At 40.3% G+C, this 26660-nt stretch overlaps 1 protein-coding gene across 1 annotated transcript in view; it reads right to left on the reverse strand.

Annotated features, from left to right (window-relative positions):
• The window catches only part of GUCY2F (guanylate cyclase 2F, retinal), a gene marked incomplete at both ends in the record, with an annotated part of 96479 nt that overhangs the window by 64057 nt on the left and 5762 nt on the right, over nt 1-26660 (reverse strand). Inside the window, 9 exon segments of the mRNA XM_080795565.1 lie at nt 1859-1914; nt 1917-1954; nt 5873-5900; nt 5903-5947; nt 5950-5952; nt 7333-7408; nt 7410-7687; nt 7690-7725; nt 19811-20092. Coding sequence (XP_080651691.1) covers nt 1859-1914; nt 1917-1954; nt 5873-5900; nt 5903-5947; nt 5950-5952; nt 7333-7408; nt 7410-7687; nt 7690-7725; nt 19811-20092 — 842 coding nt within the window.

A 26660-nucleotide genomic window follows, 5' to 3' on the forward strand; every position in this document is an offset into this window, starting at 1 on the left:
GATCTTCCAGCCTTTATAAAACACCCAGAGGGGAGTGTGGGTGGTTCAGTCAGTTAAGCATCTGCCTTTGGCTCTGCTTCTCCCTCTGCCTGCTACTCTCCCTGCTTGTACTCTCTCTCTCTCTCTCTGTCAAATAAATTTTTAAAATCATTTAAAAAAATAAGAAAATTAAAAAATTAAAATACCCGGAAATCCAGGTCTTTATGTGCAATCTCCCAATTTCAAAGTTCTGGCCACTATTTTTTATAACTATAAGGGTCAAACAAAAGTGGTTACCAGTTTGTGACCTGTGACCTAGACAAATCCTATCTGTCCTTGTTTAAGACCCAGCTTTAGTGCTGAGCCTCTTAAAAAAAAAAAAAAAAAAAAAAAAAAAAAACCTTCTTCCACTGTTACATCTCCTCTGACGTTTACCATATTTCTAGTGTCTTTTGTGCAGTATGGCAGCTATCAGCTCCCTTGTGTGGTATAATTTGCATCTCTGACTTAGCTATAATTTCCTTGAAGGCATCTCTCACAAAGCCTAGTCCAGGGCCAGAACAGGCATTCAGTGAAAAGCACCGGTTGTTACACAATAACCATCAGAACAGAACCTCGCCCCACCCCCCAGGGACATTCAGCTGATTTTCACTCGTTGATTCATTCACCAAACTTTTGCAAGCACCTAGTACACTAACAGCACAAGGTTGGGAGCTATGGGCTAACATTAAGAGAAAACGGATCTCTGCCCTTGAGGAATGAGCACTCGAACGTGGAGTTCAGATATACCGAAGAAGGGCTATATGAACTCAAAGCTACATTGTTGCTCAAAGTGCTCCGCGTGGCCTTCACAAAACTGTTCTAAGACAGCACCTTCCACTAGAACTGTAACCTGAGTCACATATGTATTTTTAAGCTTTCTAATAGTCACGTTAAAAAAAAAAAACATAAGAAGCAGGTAAGAATAATCTTAATATGTTTTATTTAGACGGGAGCAGCAAGATGGCAGAGAAGAAGGAGACCCTGTTTCAACTGGTCCCTGAATTGAGCTAATTATCTACCAGAATATTCTGAACACCCATGAAATCAGCCTGAGATATAAGATTATACACTTCTGGATCTCTATGGGGGCAGGAGATCATTCATGGAGAGGTGTACCTTGCCTGGATCACGGTTGATATACTCAGCTCTACATCCCCTCAACCACTTCTCACCAAAATGACTAGGAGGAGGAACACCCAACAGAGGAAAAATTCAGGGACTGTGCCCTCTCTATCAGAGCTATTGGATATGGACATAAACAGTATGATGGAAAGAGAATTCAGGGTAACAATTATCTAGGCAATGGCTAGGTTGGAGAAGACCATTAGTGGCAACATAGATCTCTAAGGGCGGAAATGAGAGATGATCTGACAGAAGATATGCTTTATTTAACCCACGACATCCAAAGTATCGTCATTTTGACACATAATTAATCTTTTTAATTTAATGAGATATTTTACGTGTTTTTGTACTAAACCTTCTAAATCCAGGGTATATTTTACTTTTAGAGCACATCTCAATTTAGACTCACCATGTGCTTTTTTTCAAAGATCGACTGATTGATGTCAGTGAGAGATTGAGAGAGAGAGACTGAGAGAGCATGAGTTGGGGGAGAGAGACAACCTCAAGCAGACTCCACACAGAGCGCGGTGCCCGACACGGGGCTCAGTCTCACCACCCTGAGATCATCACCTGAGGCGACATCAAGAGACAGAACCTTAAACGACTGCGCCACCCAGGTGCCCCCAGACTTGGCCCATGTTAAGTGCTCCGTAGTCATCTGTGGCTTGTGAATACCATATTGGACAGTAGAGTAAGGGAGGGGGTTGCTCCTTAACTTACTGCCAAAGTGGGGATTGATAAACGGCACATCCTTCAAAGTCAGTAGAATTTATTGGGTCCTTTAATCAACTGGATTTTATTTATACAACACCTGAAACAAGTGTAAAATCTGAGGTCACAGGGAGCTGGGTATTTTGTGAACCCAGGATAAATTTGCCCTGTGATGGAAGTTTTAAAATATACAAGATAATGGGGAGACTAACCACACATAAATCTTTACCCTCGTACCCACAGCAAAGAGAAACAGCAACCCTGGTTCTCAGCACTCACAGAATTACAAAGACCAAAAGAGAAAAATGAAGATGCTATTGAAAAGACATCAAAAGGGAAGGATGAGGCTGCTGCATGGGGACAGTAAGTCAGACTAATAAAATGGTGATCCCCCTCCCCCAAAAATGGTGATCCCACATCAAGAGCACATTCAAAACAACACCTTGCAATACTCATAAAGAACTCACCACCCTTTCTCATATGCCACAGTACATATTCTAATAATACCCAGGCCAAGAAGAATTCATCTCCATTTTATAGGCACAAAAACACATTCAAGAAACAAAACAAAATTAAGCAAATTGTGCGATCCGCCAGCCTAATGCAGAGCTGGGACTCCAATCCTTGGTCCCTGGCTGCAGGCCCAGATTTCTGTCCACAAGACCACTTGTCTTGTGAAGTAGCATCTATGCGTTGCCAAAGCAACAGGTTGAAAAGTAGAAAAATTCAATCAGTTGGTTGCTTTGTCTACATGATTCCAAACAAGTGGGCTGACTGGGTTTTTTTTTTTTTTCTTTTACTGAATTGGTCTCTTGTCTATGCATTACACAGACACAATTTAAACCTGATTCTCTTCAAACATGCCCATTAATTTGCAGCAAATGTAATTATTTCGTATAAATCAATTACTAGACACATAGAAGTTTTTGATGTCTACCCACACTGCCAGGTAGGTCATCTCAGTTGAGCCGACAGGGCATCTTAAGGACCTGAAGGATACCTTGGATTTAGTCTGTGTGGTTGTTTTGTTCTGTTTTGTCTTGGGGGCGCTGACCGCTACAGTTTGGCTTCGCTTTTTCCACAAACCCTTAATGGCCACGCTGTGAAATGTATTAGAGCCTGTGCCAGAGTGTGGAAAACAACCACTGAATCAAAATGCTTTGTCAAGTTGCTGTAAGCAAGTCTGTGATGTCACTGTAGCTTTAAGCACCAGTAACACTGTCTGTTTGTCTCAGTGAGTCCACTGGTTTGTAAACAAACAATTAATGTGTTTCTAATTGTCTGCCCACAAGTATGTCCCTTATCACTGTGGGAGCTGCTGCCCTGCGGTGAAAATTAAAAGCGCCCTGTAGTGAATTCTTGGGTAGAGCACATGAATCTTTTGGCGAAGTAAAGCTTCGCTCCCTAACTTATCTGTTTCATATGTGTGGTGAATTGTCTTAAAGCAGGCATACCTGTGAAAATAACCATGATACACACTCTAGTAGAAAGACAACTGGACTCCCAATCCAGAGATCTGGGGTGCAGTGCAGATTCTGTCATTAATTAGCCAGGTGACCTTAGGTAAATAATTTAACCTCTTCATGCCCCTGTGTCCTCATCTGTCTAGCCAGATAATGGTTTGTGCATTACCCGCTTTATAGAGTTGTTTTGAAAATCAAATGAGATAATATATGTGAAAGTGCTCCAAAAAGCATGAAGCACCATGAAAGTATAAGAGCTCATTATTATCATTATCATCATTAGTTTTACAAAGCACTGGAGAGCTTTATAGAAAGGCGAGGCAATCTGGTTCAGAGTCGGGAGAAAGGAGGAGTTCAAAGAATCCTTTGTTTTGGGGTGGTTGGGTTCTTTTCACGTCTTTCTTTCTGGAAAAAAAAAACTTAAACAATCAAAACACAGAGAAAAGGAAGGAACAGAGAGTCACTCTCCTGCAAGTAATCACCATCTATTACAGAAACTCGTCAGACGCTCAGTTCTGATTGCAGCCGTGGTGGGCAGAGAGAGGGAGGCAGGCAGCAAAGAGAGGGCATCTTTTGTGCTCTGTTAGCTGAAGTACCAAGGACCAAGTGACTCTGGGAAATGATGTGCCGCTCTCCCATCTCTGAGTTTTCGGTGACCACTTCAAGTACCAATTGTCTCAAACTCATTTTCCTCTCCAATCATGTCCATCTCCAATCATGTCCATCTCCAATCATGTCCCTCTCCAGCCTTTTCGGCCCTTCAGCTCACAAACTCCAAACATCCCCCCTTGCGATTTTATAGACTTTTCCCCCTTACCTTCACAAGAATTGCAGATTGAGCTCACTCTAAGCCGAAAGAACCAGTCCTTTCCATGGGAAAGACCAGTGAGGCCAGTCATTGGAGGGGGGAGGGGGAGGTGAGAGGTTAACAAGTAACCTGAGCAGCTTAGTGACTCCATTTTCAACCTTTCCATGGGATGTTTTGGCATTATGTAGCCAGAGCCCACTACTCTTCAAATCTCCCTAGAGAGGGGAGATTTCTGATTAGATGACATTTATTCTCCCTAAGCATCTAATGATGTTAACTCAATACTCTGGTCTTAGGCAGCAACTAAACTCAATACATTAAATTTCTGTTCTGAGCAGGAGTATGTCACAGTCACAGAAATTAAAAAGAAGAACCACCTTTGATATAATGTTTTTGTCAGGTGTGTTTTAACAACTCACAAGATACCCACCACTCTGTATGGCTTTATCAAGTTTCTAATATAAGGAAATTAAATGAGTGGTTTTTTGGGGTGTTTGTTTGTTTGTTTGTTTTTTGCTGTGATGCAAACATACTAAACGCTAAGAGTACCACCTGTTAGAGTTTCGAGCTAGGATTTCACAGACTCGTTAGAACATCAGAACTGGAAGGGCTCTTAAAGTTCACTTAATCCAATCCCTTCATTTTACAAATGAGAAAATTCTGGCTGAGAGAGGTATAGTGCCTTGTCCAAATTTACACAGCTGTTTAATACACTCTGGACATTTTTCTCAAAACTTGCCAAAGGAGTTCCACTCCATTCCCACCAAGTTCGTGTCGTATTGTTGTCAGGACCACTCTCACAAAAAGATAACAAAGGTGTGGTTAGCAGGATGGAAAGGGTGAAGTGGGAGGGTCATGGTTGATTTCATTTTTTACTTTCCCCAAATCATCTTAATTTGGGGAGAGTTCAACTGTTAAAATGCCAAGATTATGAAAAAGGAGCATCCTATTAAGCCATCTTCAGCCATTTATGCCCCGATCCTAAATTCATTCATCAGAGTAGTTGGTCACCTTTTATGGGATCTGAGGGAGAAGGACAAAGACATGTTGATAATGATGACGTTGATGATTAGCTAGGATAGCTTTTGTCCAAGGAAGAAGGACAGTGTGAATCTGGAGTATAATACCCATGGCAAAAGGTATGAGTGTCAAAATGAGTGTTCTGGGCTCCCAACAATCAGCGGGAGAATCCCATGTGCCTGGGCAGGAGGTAGGGCTTTACCACTCACAGAGTGCCTCCTCTGAGTCAGGTATTATTCTAGGTGTTTTACATTCTTCAGTTTATTTAATAATCCTCACTACAATCCTGGGAACTAGGACCATTATTCCCAACTCCTGGATTCTCGCCAAAGTCTGACTAATTCTTGGAACTGGTTAAAATATCCCAATTTTAGTCCATACCGTTTGAGAAAAGGGGTGGGTAGTGGAGACTGCCAGTGGAAAAGAGAGCACAGATAGGGAGTACACAGACCCTAAAGTACTAGTTCTCTTATTTCATGATAATGGGGCAAGCCAGATTTACTCACAGGCAACAACACCGACAACACAGCTGAAGAAGTTATTCTTGGCATCATGAAAACACTTCACTCTAAATGGGGCCGGTAGGGACAGTAAACTGCTATGGAAAACAGAAAATCAGTGGGTCATGTAATGAGGAAATTGTACTGAAACATGACTTCCTGGAAATAAATACCAGCAAGGCTATTATGGCTTTTTACATTTATATCCAAAAAGAACAAAAATGTACCATATAAAGTAAGCAAATCCATTAATAGCAGGGCTATAAGCAAAGCAAGGCAGACCATCACACAAAGACATGGTCAATGCCTATAGAGAGCAAGAGGAAGAATGGCATTACCGGAGAGAATCTGTAAATAAAGGTCACCACGAAGCAGCTCCTCGTGCTTTCTGGTGAGTCTAAAATCAAGCCACATCTACCTAACTTAATTCCATTTTTCTACAGCACAGTATGTCTTGTTGACTTTATGGACACAGAAAGCAATTTCACTGTTCTGAAGCAAAACCACTCACCACTCTGACAATAACAAATCACATGAATTAAGGATGACCCGGGTGTTGCTTTGGAGGAAAAAGTCCATGAATGGAAAATTTTGAGTACCTTAATTTAAGGTGGATGGCAATAGAATTTTTGAGAATAAATACATTATCTCACCTGTGAAGGGTAAGTATTATGTCACCTTCATAAAATAAAAGATATTTTAAATTCACTAGACTCCATAGACATTGTGCGTTATAGATGAAAAACATAGCACTTGTCCTTCAAGGGTGAGTCTGGTTTTGATAATTAGGGTTTCGCCGAGATATAAATTACCCTCTAGGAAACCTAAACATTTGAATGGATTACTAACATTTCAGAAGGAAATATATGATGATGCTAACGTCAGGGTAGTAGGGTATGTCATGCTCAAGCAAACTAGAAACTGAAGTCCATTTCAAACAGATGCATTTGGTTTTAGAAGGGTGTGGTGTACACTCACACAGGAATAATATGGATCTTTCCAAAGTTCCCCTCTGGCTCTTAGAGATTTGATGGGATTTCCACTCTTCCTCAAGCTAAAAGAGCTCCATCAGTCAATCTAACTGCAAGTATTTATTGGACACCAACTATGTTGGTTTTGTGGGGGGGGGCACATAAGAATTATTAGCTATGGTCCCTGCCCTCAAGGAGCAGTATGTTTGGGAGGGGGAGAGACAATCAATACACAAGAAACAATTGAAAAGCAATTTTGTGCTAAGCTGTGAGGTACAGACTTTTAGTTCAGTGGGAGTTCAGAGAAGAAAGGGTATAGAAATGTTATCTTGATCCAAACTGACTGACAGGTTTTGTATACATCAAGGGAAGAAGAAGTGATCTTTCTAGCAGGGAAAATGATCACAGGTCATCGTCAACAATAGACTGAGGAAAAGACTCACGCCTTCCTCTTCTTAGAGTAACCTCTTTGGAAGTGGGATCATTATGAAAATGAGTGGGGGTGGCTTTTGTAGATGATTTTCCAAGGCTGTAAAATAGCTCTCATCTTCATTATTTTAAATTAACTACCTGGAATACCAGGATGTTTATCTCCCCGGAATACAAATGACTGATATTTTGAGTGTTCCAGTGTTAAAATACACCTTCCCCTAAATAGGTTCCCTTGTAACCCACGCTGAGCCAAACTGACTACCAGTGATTTTTCTATTCCTTACCTCGACAGATCTTCCCTTCTGCAAACCAGCATTGTGCATGTGCTTGAGGGGGCCTGCCACCAGGGAAGCAAATGGGGGGTCCCTCCAAACCGCAGCAGCTCCATTTCCATGTCCACAGTGTAAGTACTATAGAGTTCCCATTCTTTCCGGTTGGTGTCTAGGATTACATATTCTGCAATTCCATTTCCATTTGAATCTGTCCTTATCAACTGGCTGAATCCATAGAACTGAGTGTTTCTGGAATGCTGAACCAGGCTGGCAGCACTAGCCCGTCCATTTTCTTTCATAGCATTATTCATGGCTTGTGCGATAAAGTAAATTGAATTGTAGATGGTTCCAAACAATGGCGAAATATATTTTTAAAAACTACAATTATCTTGAGCCCTGGTTGCCCTAGAGCAATCTCAGAGTGTATTCTAAGCCTGTGTTCATTATTATGGGCTGCACGTCTGAGTGGAGGGAGAGCTATGAAGACCCAGAGGAAAAAAACAATTGTTTCTGAGGACTTGCTTGGTTTCTCCCCTGAATTTTTCTGTTTTTCTCCCCCAGGCCTTCACATCTTTAAATATATCAAATATGACAATTTTATGAGCAAACCAGTCATACACAATATATTTTTATTTATATTTATATGCTCCTAAACTAAGAAAGTGATTTAGAGTTATAAAGGGCATTAAAAAACCAAGTATGGAATAGACTAGAGGCATGCAAAGGAGATTTACCAGGTTAATTACCAGTGCATTATAAAATCATTTTGCATTATAAAATCATTTTGCTGGCACTACTAGAATGGCAGGTGAGTGTGGTAAGGCTGTAAATAATGTGTCTCCACAGTCCATGTCTGTGTCCTGTCTTAGTCCAAAATGGCTCTTCTCCTAGACACGTGCTCCCCAGAGAAAGTGAATGCTAGAATACAGTATGAAACACACAACCCCACACATACACATGCAAACATGCATCTGTATGATACATACATAAACATACACATACACGTACACTCCCCCAAAGACAGTGCCAAGTGTTGTAATGCATGGAGAATGTGGGTTTTAATCAACAAACCCTATATCCTGCTGGTGTCCAAAGAGGCGAAGCTTTGTTGAGAAGCCACCGTAAAGTAGTAAGGCTTCTACAGTGGATAGTGTGACTCTGCCTGCCATACATTTAAAGTAAAAGCAATAGCATTTGGTGTACTATCCCTGACACACTGCTTAGTGACCTAGTAAATTTGGTTTTGAAACAAACTTGTATCTATTCCAAAAAGGTAGGGAGGAAGAGAGAACGATCCCTCCCTCAATCCCTGCCCACCCCCTCCACAGGCCATGACTTCATGGTTTTCCGTAACATTTCACCTCTAGAATGGAGTTCAATAAATCAATGGTCATGCCATTTTACCGAGCTTCAGAGAAAGCTGATACTTGCTACTTTGGTTTCACCAGGTGTAGAAAGCTATCTTCCTCCTTCATCTGAATAAGAGGGTTTAAAATTGAGTGGATCATTGTCGTGTTGGAAAGACAGGTCAAGATGAAAAGTTATAGTAACAGCTAGCAAGACAATGCCATGCCCTGTTGACAGAGCAGCGTGTTGTCAATTACCCAAGGAGTATCAAAAATACCAATGCCAAACCCAATGCAGACAAACAAAATGAGATACTTTAGGTTTGGGATCCAGTAATCAGTATTCCTAAAGTGTCCCAGGTATTCTAATACACATACGCGGGTTAAAACAATGCAGAAGAAGAAGACACAGTGGCCTATGGTCTCTTCCTAATACCAGAATGTTAGGCAAATCATTTATCCCCTCTCCCTGGGCTTCAGTTTCTTCCTCTCTAAAATGTCTAGAACCACAAATGTCTACAGTTGGAGATCATCAGGTCTAGCTCTCTATCTCTTTAGACAGGAAAGGGAGGCTCAGAGTAGTTCAGTGATCTGTCAAGGTCACTGACTGGGGCATAAAATCAGGACTAGAACATAGGTTTTCTGTTCTTAGTTTAGCATTTTTGCTTGATAAAAACGTTACCTGAAGTCTTTTTTTAGGTGCGAACTCATGTGAAATTTCCCAACACTTAGTCTAGTAGAGGGACCAAATTTAGCTTGCAGACATTTCCGTTTGGACCGTATATTTTTTTCCCTTCATCTCTCTGATCTTTTAACATGAGAACGTTAAACAGCTCAGTCCTTGGTCCTCTTTCCTAGCAACACTCACTCCATTGGGGATCTCCCTTGGTCTCATGGCTTTAAATACCACATTTATGCTATAAATCTCAGATTTATACTTCCAGCCCAGACTGTTTGCTAAATTCCAGACTCATAAGTCAACTACCTACTCTGGTATCTTTACATGGATACTAGTTTTCAGTGTACCCAAAAATCAAGCTCCTGATTTTCACCTCAAATCTTCCTGCTTCATCTATAATGATCTTCCCCATTTTTGTTAAGAGCAGCTCCATTCTTCCAATGGTTCAGGTGAAAAACCTTGCCCCAGGTAACAGAGCTAACTAAGAGCAGGGCAAAAATCAACATTTCAGTCCCGAGTGTTTGTCCAGGGATGTCTCTCTACTGCCTCGCCTCGACACACACTATAGAAGGAGGCATGGCAAACGGGTGCCATGTGCATCCATAATTAGTCACTTAACACACACTGAGGTCCCTAAAAGCATTTTCACTAACTCTCCCTTTTGACTTTCTCAGATGCTCCATTTAATTGTCCTCAGGATTTCTGCGAGAGCCTGCTTGTTTTCTAGGGCTTTGGTAGGTTATGACAATAAGTTAAGGCTGGAAGGTGGAGTATAAAATCAATACTAGTAAAACAAATGAGTGTAAGAAAAAAAAAAAAACCACAGGGCAGCAAGCCCCTGAAAGCAGAGAAAATGCTAGTATTCTGTTTTGAAAGGCACGGAGCCGTCTGGGAAAGAGACTGTATCTACCTACAGCCAAAAGCAAAGATTGAAACTATTAAAAAACAACACCCTCACCTTTGAGTTGACCCATCTCACAGGATTTTCAGCTGCTCAAGCTATGCTGCCTTCTGTGTTCTTGGAGTGACCCCTGTTAGACCTGACTGACAGGAACTCTCCAAGACGACTGAAACCTGAAGCCTGTTTTTCAGGATTCTCTAGCCTCCACCACATAGCACACCTGCCCACGTACACGTGTGCGCGTGTGCGTACACACACACACACACACACACACACTCTACACATGCGCATGTGAAGAAGTGCACACACATACACACGCAGAGCCACAAAAATAGAGGGACCTGAAGCTAAAAGAAAGGGCATAGCTGTAGCAATAGCATTCAGTTGCAAAAGAACTGTCACAAGGGCCCACTCTCACTGTGAGGGCTTGAATTTGTGTTCCAGCTGGTTTGTGTTGCTGTTTCACCCACTGTGCCCTTTGGTGCCCTTCAGTAGTAGAAATTGTCCCTTCCTGTAAGTCAAAGGCACACTCTGTGAGCATTGGTCACAAAAGGTCTCCATCTGCAGCTGCTGCAAATAATGAAAGAAGAGGTAGAAGATGGGGTGAGGGAAAAAAGGCCGTCTCCACACCCTCTGTCCCCGCATCTGACTACAGCTCCAAAGAAGCACAATAAGATTGGCAGGAGTTTCTGTCAGGCGGATGACCTTGTTGACATCACACTCATGACTCAATCTATTAGTTTTGTCTGCTGCATAGACCTGAACCTGATTGAATGAATTATGAATAAATGAATGACAATTGATTGTTTGTTATTCAGCAAATTTAGCTAGTTCTACCCCAGGCTTCTTGGAGTTTTGTATCCAAGAAAACAAGTTCTGGGTCAGGAGCAGTGATTTTCGAATTTGTTCAATTTAATGGTTCATGCTGTTGTTAAGTTAACGATCATCAGTTCCGATTTACTGTGCTCACAAGACATAAAACTGGCTTCCAAAGCATTTTGTCCTTAGAAACATACATTGAAACATACCTGGGTCAGAAAGCATCATTTGAAGGACAAAATGGCAACATCACTTTTGAACAAAAAGCCAGGCATGTGCAGAGATCAAGAAACCAGATGGTAATCAAATTCCTCTTATTCAAGGTGGTACCTCCAACAATGCATGATCTCAACCCTTGGACTTAGCCAAGAGATGGCTAATAACCCAGTCTATTTGACATGATACTCAGGAATACAATACCTTTATTTTTATAGAATGATCCCCTTATTTTTTTAATAGAATGATGACAAAGATAAGTGTAGCAACTGTAAGCAGCAGGCAACCTTTCCTGACAAGTGTCTGATGGGCCCCATCCTGGAATGCTTCAGCCCTAACCACGTCCCCTGACAGGCACATATATTTAAGCTAATAGAAACCAGTGGGTTCCAGAAGCTTCAGGGCCCCCTGGACTTGCTGAGAAATCCAGAGGATTTCCTTTGCTTTGGCAAATAAGGCCACATTTGGAAAAAATTATCCTAAATGTGCGTTCTAGCAGTATGCATTTGTAGCCAGTAGATTTTTCCTGAAAACAAGCATTAGGAAGACAGCAAAAGTAAAGGATGTAGGCACTAAAACCTTACTTCAGAAGTCAAATTTTAAAGGTACAAAGTGATAACCCTTGCCCAATCATCCTGAGACTAAATTAGGAAGTTTGTCACTGGTTTTCTACCCCCCAATTCCTCCATTTTGATTTATTATTCTCTCTCTCTTTTTAAAAAAAGATTTTATTTACTTATTTGAGACAGAGAGAAAGAGAGCGAGCATGAGTTGGGGAGAGAGGCAGAGGGAAAAGGAGGAGCAGACTCCCTGCTGAGCAGGGAGGTAGATCCTAGGACCCGGAGATCATGGCCTGAGCTAAAGGCAAACTCCCAACTGACTGAGCCACCCAGACACCCCTGATTTACTGTTCTCCTTTCATGGGTTCTCATAAAGTCCTAGTACCTCCTAGGTTAGAGGAAAACAATCTGAAAAACCCATTCAAATCAAAGTGTTAGTCACTTAGCAATATTACATTGAATAAAGCATTGGACATGGGATACAGTGTAATTTATTATGTAGTTAAATGGTCAGGTTCTGTTAGCAGATCAGTATTGGAATCCCAGCTCTGCCACTTGCCAGCAGCTGTATGACCTTGGAAAAGTTTACCTTGAGCCTCAGTTTCATCATCCATAGAGTAGAGATAATAATACCTAATTTGTAGGCTTGATCTACAGATCTGATGAGAACATTTATGTTAATTACCAAACACAGAGTAAGCACTGAATACATGAGAGCTGCCATTATTTGCACTTCAGAAGAGGAACACAGTACTCTAATAATACCATCCTGGAAGCATAGTGGTCAAGTACTTTATCCCAGTCTTGAATTTGTGACCAATAAGTAAAAATCCCAATTTTATTTTATTCTATCTTAAGTTTTTTTTTATTTGTAAGTAATCTCTACACCCAATATGGGGCCCGAACTCACAACCCCGAGATCAAGAATTGCACACTCTACTAGCTGAGCCACCTGGGTGCCCCTAAAAGTCCCAATTTTAGACCCAGTGTTCTTAGCACCCTAAAATGGTAAAACCATTCCCCTTCATTGGGGGAAAGACCTTATTTCTATTTTGTTCTCCATGGTATCACCTGCAAAGTGCTGAGCCCATAATAATAATAAAAAGAACAACACTAATGCCACTAATAATAAACATTTATTAAGGAGCTATTAGGTGCCAGGCAAGCTCTTTATGTGTATTAATTCATTTAATCTTCACAACAACTATATGAGGTAGGCACTATTATTACTTCCAACTTAATATAATGGAAAGAAGATACAGAGAGCTTAAGTAAATGTACAGCACTTTGCCTTCAAAGCCCATGTTCTTAACCATGTTATAGCTGAGCTTAATAAATACTTGCTAAATCAAGTAACTGCTAGATCCACCAATAACTTTTTTGTAACTTCTTTTTTCCTTCATGACTTCCTGACTGAAGATAGTGAGATCAAGATTTTTTTCCCTCAGTCTCCTCTTCCTCTTAAATATCACTCTCAAACAAGAAGAACAAGGAACAGAAACACCAACCTTCCACACCATTCCCCCAAGGGGGAATGTTGGTAAGCAACAAGTAAATTTCCCCCCTGAGAATCCTACAAAAGCGTAAGAATTAGAGGCACCAAGTGCTATAGAAGTCTGAGTGAGGCAGGACTTTAAAGGAAGGACAGCCCTTTGAATGTCCTTGTAAGGAGTGATTAGACATCCACCATTCCCACCTCTATTAAGGAAAGCCAAACCCTGCTGGAAACAGGTTAAATTGATTCAGAGCAGCTCTGGAGCTGGGACACGTAATCCAAAGGAAGTTAAAAGTTAGGCAAGCCACAAAAAAGAGTGATGAAGTTAAAGTATTTATACTTAACAATGAGAGTCCCAGTCTCCTCCCCCCCATCATGACTCCTAGAATAGTGACAACCAGGATTAAGACTCCCAAGAAGATGGGAGTATTCTTCCCTGAAGAGAATGTAGCCCAAGAGGCAAGATCTACAGATACTGACAAAAAATCTCAGCTGGCTAGCCAATTTCTCCACTGGTTAACAAACACACAATGTACATACACCTTCAAATCTGCCTCTTAGAGCTTCATTCTTTTCATTCAAGATCACCAGAGAATTAAGGAAATTAAGAATTGAGGAAACTTCCAACATGAAGTTTCCAACATGAAATAGAAAGACCAAAAAAAAAAAAAAAGCATGAAAAATTAGAAATGGAGAAAAACAGAGGCAGCAGAAAAGAATTTCAAAGAAAGTACAATGAATATTTTCTTTTTTTTAAGATTTTATTTATGTATTTGACAGAGAGAGAGAGATTACAAGGAGGCAGAGAGGCAGGCAGAGAGAGAGGGGGAAGCAGGCTCCCTGCTGAGCAGAGAGCCTGATGTGGGGCTCGATCCCAGGACCCTGGGATCATGACCTGAGCCAAAGGCAGAGGCTTAACCCACGGAGCCACCCAGGCGCCCCCAATGAATATTTTCCAAGAACTAAGATAAAATACCATATTTACAAAACAAAACCAGGATGCCATCAAAATAGAATAATCAAACAGCAAGAACCAACTCTTGGAAATTAACAATATTATAGGGAAAAAATGTAAAAATCAGTAAAAGAAGATGCAAAATTGAGAGGCTCTGTTAGGAAGAGTAATTTATAACAAAAATATGGATGATACAAGAGAAACAATTAGACAATTAAAAAAATCAACCCAGACAATCTTATAAACAACTAATAGTATTTTCAGAGAGAACAAGGCAATGTTGTCAAAGAAATTATCAAATAAATAATATACAAACATTTCCTAGGTAGAATGAGACTGAAAGGCCCCACAATAGATACTGCATAACATATGTCAAGGACCCAGACATCATCATGAAATTTCCTAACATCAAGAATAAAGATAATCTTAAAAGCCTCTGGAAGAGATGGGGAGGAATGAAAAGAGGTTGCATTAAAGACTCGGGAATAACAATGGCATTGGAATTGTCAATGCCAACAATGGAAATAAGAAGACAGTGTGCCATGTCTTCAGAGTGCTAAAGGAAAATGATTTTATTTTATTTGATGGTTGATTTTAAGTAATCTCTACACCCAACATGGGGCTCAAACTTAAAAGCCGGAGATCAAAAGTCACATGCTCTTCCAACAACCAGCCAGGCACCTTAGGGAAAATGATTTTTTAACCTAGATTTTTATACTCAAAACTATCAACCAATAGTGAAAATAGAAGAATGACTTTCAGATATGTAAAAAAATTTTGAAAATTTACCATCCCTGTACCTTTCTCACTAGAGAGTGTGCTCCACCAAAACAAGAGTAAACTGGGGGGAAAAATGGGAGTCACAAGATTCATGCAAGAGTGGATTCAGCACAGAAAAAAAAGAGAAAGGGACCTTCCAGGGTAGTGAAAAAGGAGATCTTAGCATAACAGTTGTGCAGAAGCTTTAAAGAGCAATAAGTTTAGATTGGAACAGGAGGACAGAGAGCTTCAGGAAAAACAAATGAAACAGATAAAGGATTTTTGCCGTGTATAAAATTGTTCTGTGAAAATTCTACAGCTTTATCAGACAGTGTGGAAAGACTTCAAAATTCAAGTTAAGGTAGACAAATTTAAAAATGAGACAATTGTTAACCCCAGTAAAAATCAAAAGTTACACTCAGAATGAACTGTTACCATAATATACCATATGGATCAGCAATCAATGATATTTAGATAGGTATAATACAAAAAATACCAAACATGAATTTAACTAAAAATTGTGGCATACCTATATTGAAGGTTTGAAGGAGCATAAGGAAGTGTATAAGAGCTAAAAATCCTCCACTGTAATAAAAAGTCAACAAATAATGTCTAAAATTGATTAATCAAGGGATGCCAGCATGGCTCAGTCCCTTAAGCATCCAACTCTTGAATTTGGCTCAGGTCATGCGTGAATGATCTCACAGTTGTGAGATGGAGCCCTGTGTCAGGCTCCACACTCGGAGTGGAGTCTGCTTAAGGTTCTCTTTCTCCATGGGGTGTCTGGGTGGCACAGCTTGTTAAGAATCCAACTCCTGGTTTCAGCTCAGGCCCTGAACTCAGACTCATGAGATTAAACCCATCAAGCTCGGTGCTCAGTACAGAGTCTGCTTAAGATTCTCTCTCCCTCTGCCCCTCCTCCCAGGCTCTTGCTCTCTGTTTCTTTCACTCTCAAATAAATAATCTTTAAAAATACACAAAAGACTCTCTCTCCTTTTCCCTCTACCCCTCCTCCCTCTCTCTTTCTCTCTCTCTCTCTCTCTCTGTCCATCTCTCAATAATAAATAAATAAATTGATTAATCAAGAGATAACCAAAAGAGAGAGAGAGAGAGAGGCTAGTGGTGGTATGGTATTTACAAACCCAGAAGTAAATACCAGAATAAAAAACAAAAAAGACAAGAAAGTGGTTGCTTCTGATGAAAGGTGGGAGGGAGGCCTAGGAACTGCTTTGTTGTTGACACAAACTTTTTAGCATTTCTTAACCATTAAAACTACGTGTGCATATCACTTTGACAGTCTTTGGTTTTACTTTTTATGAGAGGGGCATAAATAAAAGGAGATTGCAAATACTGTTTTAGGCAATATAGCCTCTCTGGAAATGTCAACTCCACTGGAAGTTATTGGGCAAGAGAGAAATATGGCCACGTTTTTCATATGTTTGTTTATTCACTTACTGTCCCTCTCACAGGAATTTACACCCCAAAAGATCAGGAACAAGAGATGTGCTAGGAAACATTTGGCTCTGTAAGGAGGAAAATAGCTCTTACTTGTATCATTTACCAATTTCTGTGGTGTAAATACTCCCGATGGCTGGTTTCTAGCTACCAACATGATGCCACTGGACACAGAATTGGGAAAAAGTGCACACCATCAGCTTTTGTAAACAAGTTCCAACACACCGCTGACAAAAATCTTGTCTTGTTAACTGTTCTATCTGGAGTTCCACATAATGCATGGTGCATGGCAGGTGCTCAGCAAATAATTATTGATCTGTTGACTTAACAGGGCAAAAACAGCAGAAGTCCAGGGACAAACAAACAATGGACTACATCATTTGATCTAAGAAAATATCATTTGGAATTCTGAAAGCAAAATAATCTTGAAAGCTAAAACTATTGAGCAGTTTTCTGCTAGGAATCAGAAAACTTCAAGAGTAGGGAGCTGAAATCAGATTCAAACTTAGATAGTAAGTATAAGGTCATTCTGGCCCCACGGAAAAAAAAGTGGAAAGGAAGGTAACTGTGAGCCAGACATTCTGCTAGTTACCTTATACGTGTGACTTTGTTTACTCTTTGCAATAATCCTAGAAGATGTAGATCACTAACTCATTTTACAAATGAGAACACTGAGACTCAAAAAAGTGGAAGTAATTTGCCCAAGGACACACAGCTAGTAAGAGTGGAACCCTGGTACTTAAACCCAAGTGTGTCTAACTCTTTATCATATGCTCTTTCTCCTATACCAGCTGCCTTCAAAAATTTAGCAAAATAATTTAGACAAAAGAAAGTTTTGTTTATCAGAAATCCAAAGATAACTGTCTCATCCTTCTCTCAATCTTTGGTTAGGAGGGTATACCCTAGGCACCTGCAAAGAGGGGAAGTAAATGCATCCAAATAAGCTGTTTCATAAGATCTAGATCCTTTGCTTTTAACTCTCTCTATTTTCTTGTCTAAAGCAGGGTACATGCTGCCTAGCAACGAAGATAGTGGTGTCTTTTCTTTTCTTGCCTTAATTACCTTATGTTTTCCACAAGCACAAAAAGATTGGATCAAATATTACAAGTAGTAGGTCCGAATTTTTTATATAAAATATCTGTTCATATATATGTATGTACAATACACACACACACACACACACACACACACCCCTTTCTCTTTCCCTCATTTCATGATTAAAGTAAAAAGACTTAGTCTGTATCGATGTGGTGTCGTATCATTGGCTTAAAAGTACAAAAATTCAAAAAAAAAATACAAAAATTCACCATCTCTTTGCTTGCCTGTAAAAAACATCAAACAAGTGGTTTGAGCAACCGTTCTTAGGAATCTGAGGGATTCTTGCAATTCATGACCAAACTGACCACTTGTTTTTAAACATCTGTGTGTCTCCTAAAAGACAGATTTATTATAAACATCTCAGTAGCAATAAAGTTCAAAATCTGCCCTGTTAATATTTCTGCTAGTCACCTTTTTTTTATTAGAACAAGAATCAGTAAAATATTTGTTATCAATACTTAAACTAAACCTGAGTTTTATCTGAATTATTTGCTCAGAGGCAGAAGCAGTCCACGGGATAAAGAAATAAAGGGTGGATATAAAAGAGAATATCATTTAGAATGTGAGTGTAGAAACAATCAGCTGCCTCCCTGACAGCCTTCTTCCCTGCTAACAGATTCTCAAATCTCTTCACATTTTTCCAGCAGCCATAGGGTTAACCATGATGGTTTTGTTCCTCTTCCTAAATTATTGATTTTGGTATGTATATGAGACATGAATGTGATCAAGAAAGTGTGGAGAAAAGTCTGCCTGAGGAGCTTTTGGGAAAGATTTCCTCACTCTTAGAAAGAGACACAAGAAAAGATCATTGCCCATTTTTATCTGGAGGCAGTTCCACCTATAATATGTAATGTCTGGAACTCTGGCAGCCATCATGGGACCATAAGACCAAACAAATAATGACGGCAAGATAGCATGCTATGGCTTGTAAAATGGCAAGATGAGTCGAGCCTGGTTCATTGATAACGTCATTGAGCTGATGAATTACCGATACTTGAGCTCCCATACCTTCAAATTTTGAAAAGAAAAATCACCTGGGCCATTTTGTGTTGAACTGTCTGTTACTTACAGCCAGAAGCATTATAACTGATACACTATGCTAGCAAATGCTAGAACTTTTAATTCTACTCATGTGTTATTCTAAATACTTCTAAAAGTGACTGCCTTCTACATCTAGCCTCCAACCTACAAAAACCACCTCTTTATTTTTTCAAATCTAACTGGTATCTTTGGCCTCCCCACCTTCTTCCCATATTCCTTGTCTTTTTTGGATGTTTCCTCTTTGTTTCTGTCCTTTCTCTGCTTTCTTCCCCTCCCTATTCCTTTACCTTCCTCAGGCCCTTTAGTGTCTGTGATTTGAATCTGAAATGTGTTTATACATATATTCATTTATACACATGTAAATATCACATCTTACATATTAGAAGGGAGGAAGTCTTCCCCATTCCAAACTATTCCTCTCATACAGAGATAACTCTACTAGCAAAAAAACATCTGACCTCTCCTCACCCCTTTACTCATTCCTTCCCACAAAGGAGGAGTGACTTAACCTGACTGGTTAATTTGGAAGGAGAACTAAGGATATATAGACCAGCCCCTCCTAACTTCTTTCTCTTGGGAGCCACCTACCTATAGGAAGCACACACTCCACTATGCTCCTCCAGGCTGTACATTTTACAAAAGGCACGCCCTTGTGGTGCTGGAATATGGTGTTCCTGCAATGTTGTTGACTAGGTAGGGAAGTCTAGGTAATCCTCAGATTCAGTACTGGAAAGCTCAAATGCTTACAAACAGAAGCCATATTCTCTAATACCAGTTTTATCAATAATAAATTCAATATGGTCTCATACACCAGCTCTCTTTGATTTTGAATAGATTTAGAACTATTCAAACCAGCTGAACTTGGGTCAGACATAAGAATTCTCTAGCTCCCTTGAATAGCACTAGTATATTATAAAATCTTTGTTTCCCTCTTCTTAAATAGATTTTACTTATTCTTCACAGCTGCATGCTGTCACTGTGGGCAGCTTGAGGACTAAAAAAAAAAAAAACAGCTTCAACAATGTGTCTTTGTTTTACAAATGTTTCCTGCAAACAAAAGGTGTTTTTAATTTGTGCGTGGTTGCCTCTTCTTGATTGGGTTGCCTATGCAATAGAGGCTTTTCACAGGAACAATATTGACCTTCTTGTTGTTTGAGGGTCTCCACTTATGATAACTTGTAAAGCTGCTGCCTCAGTATAGGCTTGATAGAAGGTTTTTTCTTGGGACTCCACTGTAATGGTCAACACAGCATCATAGGCTTCCCGGAGTTTCGGGTTGTTCCTCAGGACCTGGTAGGGGGTATGCTTATAAAGTAAACCGTAGAGCAGAGCATCATAGGGAACAAAGACGTAGGTTCCATCAGTCATTTTCACATCATGAGCCCATTCCAAGAGATGCATCTGAGTCTCTCCCCCAATCAAGGCCGAATGCACATACATGATGATTACTGAAATGAACAAAGCAGGAGGGTTATGACAGTAATATGTTAGTAAAATAGAATTCCAAAAACCACAGATCAGGAAAAAATAAATAGATGTGTTATAACCAACTGGTAAATGATTTTTATCTTATGCCTCTAAGATGATCAAGATGTTGAAGCACTGAGCTAAGGCTGAGGTACGCTCAGGACCCTGGATTCGGCAAAGGGATGATGCAGATATGTCTACAGCCTACAGAGCCTACTACTAGACAGGAATAAGAACAAATTTAGTAAATGGGAGGTAGCATAATGAAGAGGCTTTGGGATTGGAAGATTCAGGTTTATATCTTAACATCACTAGTCATTGTTAGCTGTATACCTTTAGCTTACCTCTCTCTGCCTTACTTACAAAATGGAGATCATAAATATGTACTTCATAGGGTGGTAGTGTTGATTGAAGGAGCAAATTCGTATAATGGGCTAAGCGCATAGCACTCAAAAAATAGTACCTAAGAATAAGAAGGCTAGAGGGTGAGGATGGGGGACATTCTCAGAACCACCACTGCTACTTATGGTCCTGCTCCTGCAAACATACTTTCCAATAGATTTTGCACAACTGTTCCCACCCTTACCATGGCCATTATAGACAATGAATGGCACTAGCTCACACTCACCTCTAAATGCTAATAATATTATTGGTGATATGTTCAACTTTTAAAAATCTAACTTCCCTGTAATTGGAATTACTTTGCACTCTATTTAATTCCTCCTAGACTTATGAAACTATGTTGTTTGGCAAGGCTCGGCTAGAATAGAGTGGATTAGAGGAGGCCACGGTTGAAGAATGGCAGCAAGATCATGAGACTGAAAGTCTTCTATCCAATTTCGCCCTTGGCATGCTTAATGAGTTTAGTTTAAGCCCACTTGTGCTTCAGTGCCCACATCTTTAAAATGCAGATTTCAAAGCATTTCACAGGTACATTGAGTAGTTTAATTAGATAATGCCTGGCAAGTATTCTAGCACCTCGAAGAAAGGCAAAGGTCCTATTGATATTGGTAAATATTAATTATACGTGCTTACACGGAACCTTTAATCTCAGGAACTGAGTACACTTAACTATGTTCAATAACTGGTCTTTGGCATTTACATATTTCTTCATGTATTTCCAAAACCTTTTTTACACTCGTTAAATACCCCCCAGAAACTTTCCCCTTTGACCTAGAGCTGATAATTTCAGTTTTTTAAGGTGTAACTAGCAAGTTATGATGATGATTTAAATCACACACGCACACACAGTGTAACTTTCAGTTTTCAAATGACCATTAGTTCCTTCAATATAATTGCCCTAAAAGGTTCTCCATGTATTCTGATCCTTAAATCTTCCTTCTAATACTCTGGGATATCTTTGGAGCTAGTTCATGAGCCACTTGAGGAATTCAGACTCCTTTGTTCATAATTACACATTGCATAATGGGAAAATGGGGTGCCAGAGAGGTTTGACAAGGCAAAAGCTGGATTTAGAAGGAAAAACTAGAATCAAAGACATGTAACTCTCTAAATTTGGTTGCACCATTAAACATGAATCAGTTGGTCCAATTAGTCCAGTAACAGGTCCACTGAGGGGGAGAAATGAGTTAAGTCAGCTGTTTCAGGTAGTTGGCCAGTTTGTCCACCAGGATCCTTAGCAAGCAAGTCAGTATTGGCATCTTTCTTCAACAAAAACAGAGATTAGGTGATTTGACCAAGATTACCCAACAGAGATTAAATTTTATTTACTATATTTCAAGGAATATTAAAATTACTTTACTAGGTGGAACGTTAAATGGAATTGTGTTTGTTGAAATACAGCAAATACTTTAACATACACTCTGTGTAGTGGGTGCTGTGGTGTACCACCCATCTGCACCCTTCACGACTGACACACTTGTTCTCCTAGCTGCTGGGGGTGGGGCCATGTCAGGAGATGATAGCTAATACCTCTCAGAGAATTGCCCTCAGCTGAGGAAAGCCACCTCTCAGAAGGTCACATCCCCTCAGAGGTGTGTTGGAGCTGGCTGGTACTAGTTCAGAAGAGTCTGTGGTTAAATTTTCAGGGATTCTGTGCACCAGACAGTGTCAGACTGGTAGCTTGAAATTGGGCATGGTGGGAGTGATTATGGAAATCACTCTATGAAAATCGTCAAACATTATAAATCAGGGCAATCTTCCCCTGACGAGCCAGCTATTCAACAATCATTATCACGTTACACCCCTTCCTCAGCATCAGCATGTACCCAATGACTGGTCAAGGACTATGTCTTATTTATCTCTGTATCCCTGTACATCTTATGCACCCAATGAACATTGTTTAAACGAATGCCTGAAAAATCAGAAGTCGTACACTTGGGTATCTTTTGCGGGTTCCTAGAGATGTAAGGCATGGGCATATCTGGATTGTTAGTATGGAGGAACAAGTTGAAGTGATATTTACTGGGCAGGTAAATTCTACCATACTTGTCCTTGATACTTAGTGTCATTAATTATGCTCAAGACCTTACTCTCAACCTTAATCTCTCCTTGTAATTTTTCTTTCATGGGCCCACACTAAGGATATCTTAGACAAAGAGTCAGAATTTTTATAACTGGAAAGACTCTTTGAGACCTACTAGTTCCTTTCATTCCCCTCATTATTTTACAGATGAGAAAACAAAGCCTTGGAGAGGGTATGATCTCAGTCTCCTCCATTTTTTACATGGCAAGATCTTGCCATTGAACATGACTGAAATAGAAAGCATAAATACTGAATTCAAACAACAGCATCTTAATTTAATAGATTGAGTGCTTTGTGAACAGGGATTTGTGAATGCATCTGTTCTACATGATGATTTTACTAAATAGCTTTATTATCTCAAAATTACATTCATTAAAATGGGATTTTACCTGTAAGTTGTCATCAGGCAAGGATTAGTGGACAGAAACCTTAAATCCTCAACAAGGCCTGGGTCAACGGGTGATCACTGAATAATACTAATTTGTAAGTTTCCATCCTGATGGTTAACAGTCAGCCACTCTATAGCCAAAACAAGGATCAGGAGATACATCTTGCTGAGATCCCAGCTCACCATGATATTATACTAGCACTTTCTCTGTGCTTCCTGAGCCCCACTCAAAACATCCAGCAACTATGTCTTCATACTGTGGTACCCACTAGGGCAGGCTCTCCAGGACCTTCTCTTTCACCCTCAACACTAGCAGCAAGAAACATCATGAAACTCCAGGAGAAGTTCATTACTAAGTCACTCTACTCCTACTTTTCATCTTCTATTGAAATATTCTGTCTGATAGTTCCTTCAGATGGAGGAACTGTGTTTCTCAGAAGGCAAAGTTCACTTTTTTATTTTTTACAGATTACTGGCTATAGAGTCCTTAGTGGAGGAAAACGGGCCCAGTCTCACACTTAAGTCCTTAGTCCTTAGGAGATGTATTCATACGGTGAGCCGACAGTATTGCTCCCAAGCCCAGAAAGCACCCCCCTCCCCATTCTAGTGTTCTTCATCTTCATTTTAACCATTCTGCAATGTCCCCTATCACTGAGATATATATATATATATATATATATATATATATATATATATCACATCACTATACATTTTAATCTATTTCGTTTTAACAAATGTTGGGGGGGGGAGTACACAAGCCAGAGGAAGGGGGGCATGCTCTGTGATTTATCCCAAGTCTCACATTCCCCCAGGGTTTCAACCATCTGACCACACTGTGAAAGAAGTACACCCGACCCTCTTCCTGTCAGCTTTCTTCCACGCAGTCTATAAAATGGATGCATAAGAAGATGATGGGAGGCTCTGGAATCAGCCTGCTTCCCAGCTCCACCCCCCACTTTGACTGGGTGCAGGTGGCCTTCAGAGCACAATTTAAGAACAGGGCACTGGGCAATGTGTGACTGTTTCTATCAGCTAAGGACACCCCCCCTCCCCTGCCACCCTGGACACACACATTTTTGGCTTTAAGTCCAGAGACCACCACCTATTTACCTGCCACCCATGTTGAACCCTACAAGTAGCTCAGCATGATGTCAGACACACATTACATTTAATGGCCATTCTACCTACACCAGGTCATGTTTTCTTATACCCAATATAACTGGTATTCCAAGTGCATTTATTGCTTTCACATCGCGGCCCAGCTTGAGATAAATTTTTAATATTTCTCCACGCTTTGCAACATATGTTTTCTTCAACTTCTTAAAAACTGCTATCCAGATAAGGCCTCTTAAATGTTGAAAGCTTAAATGCTGGATACTTCTATAGAAACTTCCTTGTGTGCTGGGTCTCCAATAATTTTATCATTGCTGATATCAGACCCATTCATGACAGCAGGTTGTCTTTCACCATTTACCTTTACTTAGGCTTATCCATACCAAATCCTATACAAAATGCCCTATCAACACAAAGGCTCTTAGCCACGGTATTATCAATATCACTGTTGTTATGACTACAGGAAAATAAGGCCAATGCTGGCTACCTTGAGGCACTTAAAAGAATTTCATCAGTGGGCCCAACAATTAAGAAAGAAAAATGGAAGAACTGAATTATACAACCTACATGGCACACATGGTCTCAAGTGAGTATGCTTTGGGGACATACCTCAGGTAGACGGGAGGCAGTAGAGTGTAAGTCTTTCATCAGACTAGTGGTTCTCAAAGAGTGATCCCTGGACCAGCAGCATGGGCACCACTATGAACTGGTTAAAAATGCAAATTCTGGGGCCCTTCCCCAGCCTTTCTTTCTCTTCCTGAACCAGAAACTGTGGAGAGGGAACCCCGAAATCTGTGTTTTAACAAGCCCTCCAGGGGATCCTGGTAAACACCAAGGTTTGAGAGGCACTATTTTAGAACAACCTGAGTACATAGCCTGGCTTTCCCATTCACAAGCCGTGTGACATTTGGCAAGTTATTTAATGTCTTTTGGCCTCTGAAATCTTATCCATAAAGTGTGTTAAATAATAATTAACCTTATTACTTAGGGATGTTGCAAGAACTGAATGAGATGGTCTGTACAAAACCCTTGCAAGGGGCCCCTGGGTGGCTCAGTGGGTTAAAGCCTCTGCCTTCAGCTCAGGTCATGATCTCAGGGTCCTGGGATCAAGCCCGGCATCAGGCTCTCTGCTCAGCAGGGAGCCTGCTTCCTCCTCTCTCTCTGCCTGCCTCTCTGCCTACATGTGATCTCTGTCTGTCAAATAAATAAATAAATAAAATCTTAAAAAAAAAACCCTTGCAAAATGAAATGACTAGCACACAATAAACCCTCAGGAAATATTAGCTATTACCAAAGTTGCTATTATTTCTTTGTTTTTTTTTTTTTAATGTACAGTAATCTTCAATAGATGGGAAGAGGTTAGCCGGCAATAACATAGTAATAAGGTTTTCAATTTTGGACAAACAAGAGAAGACCATTCTGTGTCCTATTTTCTAAATATCCTATTGTAATGAAGAGGTCCCGATTTGAAAGAATTTAAAGGCATCCCCAATGGTTCAACAACCTGGTTAGTCCAAATGGAAAGGATTTCACAATCAGCCAAGCATTGATAGGAAAAAGGTGAGGAGAGGAGGGTTTGAAATAGCCATTTGAAAAGTTCTCCAAAGAGCTTTTCAGTGGGGCCTCCTGCTAGCCTTTGTGAGAATTGGCAACAAAACAAAACAGAACAACAGGAAAAAAAAACCTCTTCTGGGTAATTGCAATCCAACAGGTGTTTTGCCTGGTGAATGGATGTTCTTTTATGCCAAGGAATCAAAAGTTCTACCAGAGCTCATGGTTTAAGTAGAGAATGAACTGGATTTCAGCCCTCCTGCCCACTCAGCTAGATCCCCTGGTGCAGGACACAACCTCCCATAAGTAGGCACAGCAGCCCTGACTGTAAATTGCAGTCCGTTGTCTTCGATTCCTATCTTCCCTATCTGACTTGGTCAGAAACAAAGATTATTGGTAATTGCTTCTGAAGCTTCAAGGAAATGAGCCGAGCATCTGGGAGACGCCGAATCCCCCCTTCTCTGAGATTTCACTCACCACATTGTTTGTTGTGAATAAGACCTATACCTACCTACTTGTGATGTGAGACTCACAGGTGTTATAAAACTTGAAAGGAAATACCTATCTTCTGGGTAATCCTGAGGATTAAATGAGATTAAGTATATGCAAATACCTTGTAAACTGTAGAGAGCTGTTCACATATAAAGTGGTATTATGGTTGCATTCATTGTCTCTAAAGGCAGCATCTAACAACCCCCCTGCTGTTTCCCCTCCAAAGAGCCCACGGCCATTATCATTGTTATTATCATCTTTACTGTTAAATGTTAGCACTGTCTCAGTATTGTGTAAGCACCATTTAGACCCCTTTCTGAGAAAGATGTTTCTTCTGACTCCAGCGAGGTGACAGTGATACTTCTTAATTGGAAACCTAAATTTACAGAAATGAGAAGCCACACACCAGTCCGCGGTAGACTCCCTTTCTCTTCCCTGCCTCCCTGCCACTGTTCCTCACTACCACCACCACGTGGGTCTGGAATCACTGTTATTGTGAGCAGATTGGACCAAACCCATC

This window comes from Martes martes (genome assembly GCF_963455335.1).
Source record: "Martes martes genome assembly, chromosome: X".
Taxonomy (NCBI): domain Eukaryota; kingdom Metazoa; phylum Chordata; class Mammalia; order Carnivora; family Mustelidae; genus Martes; species Martes martes.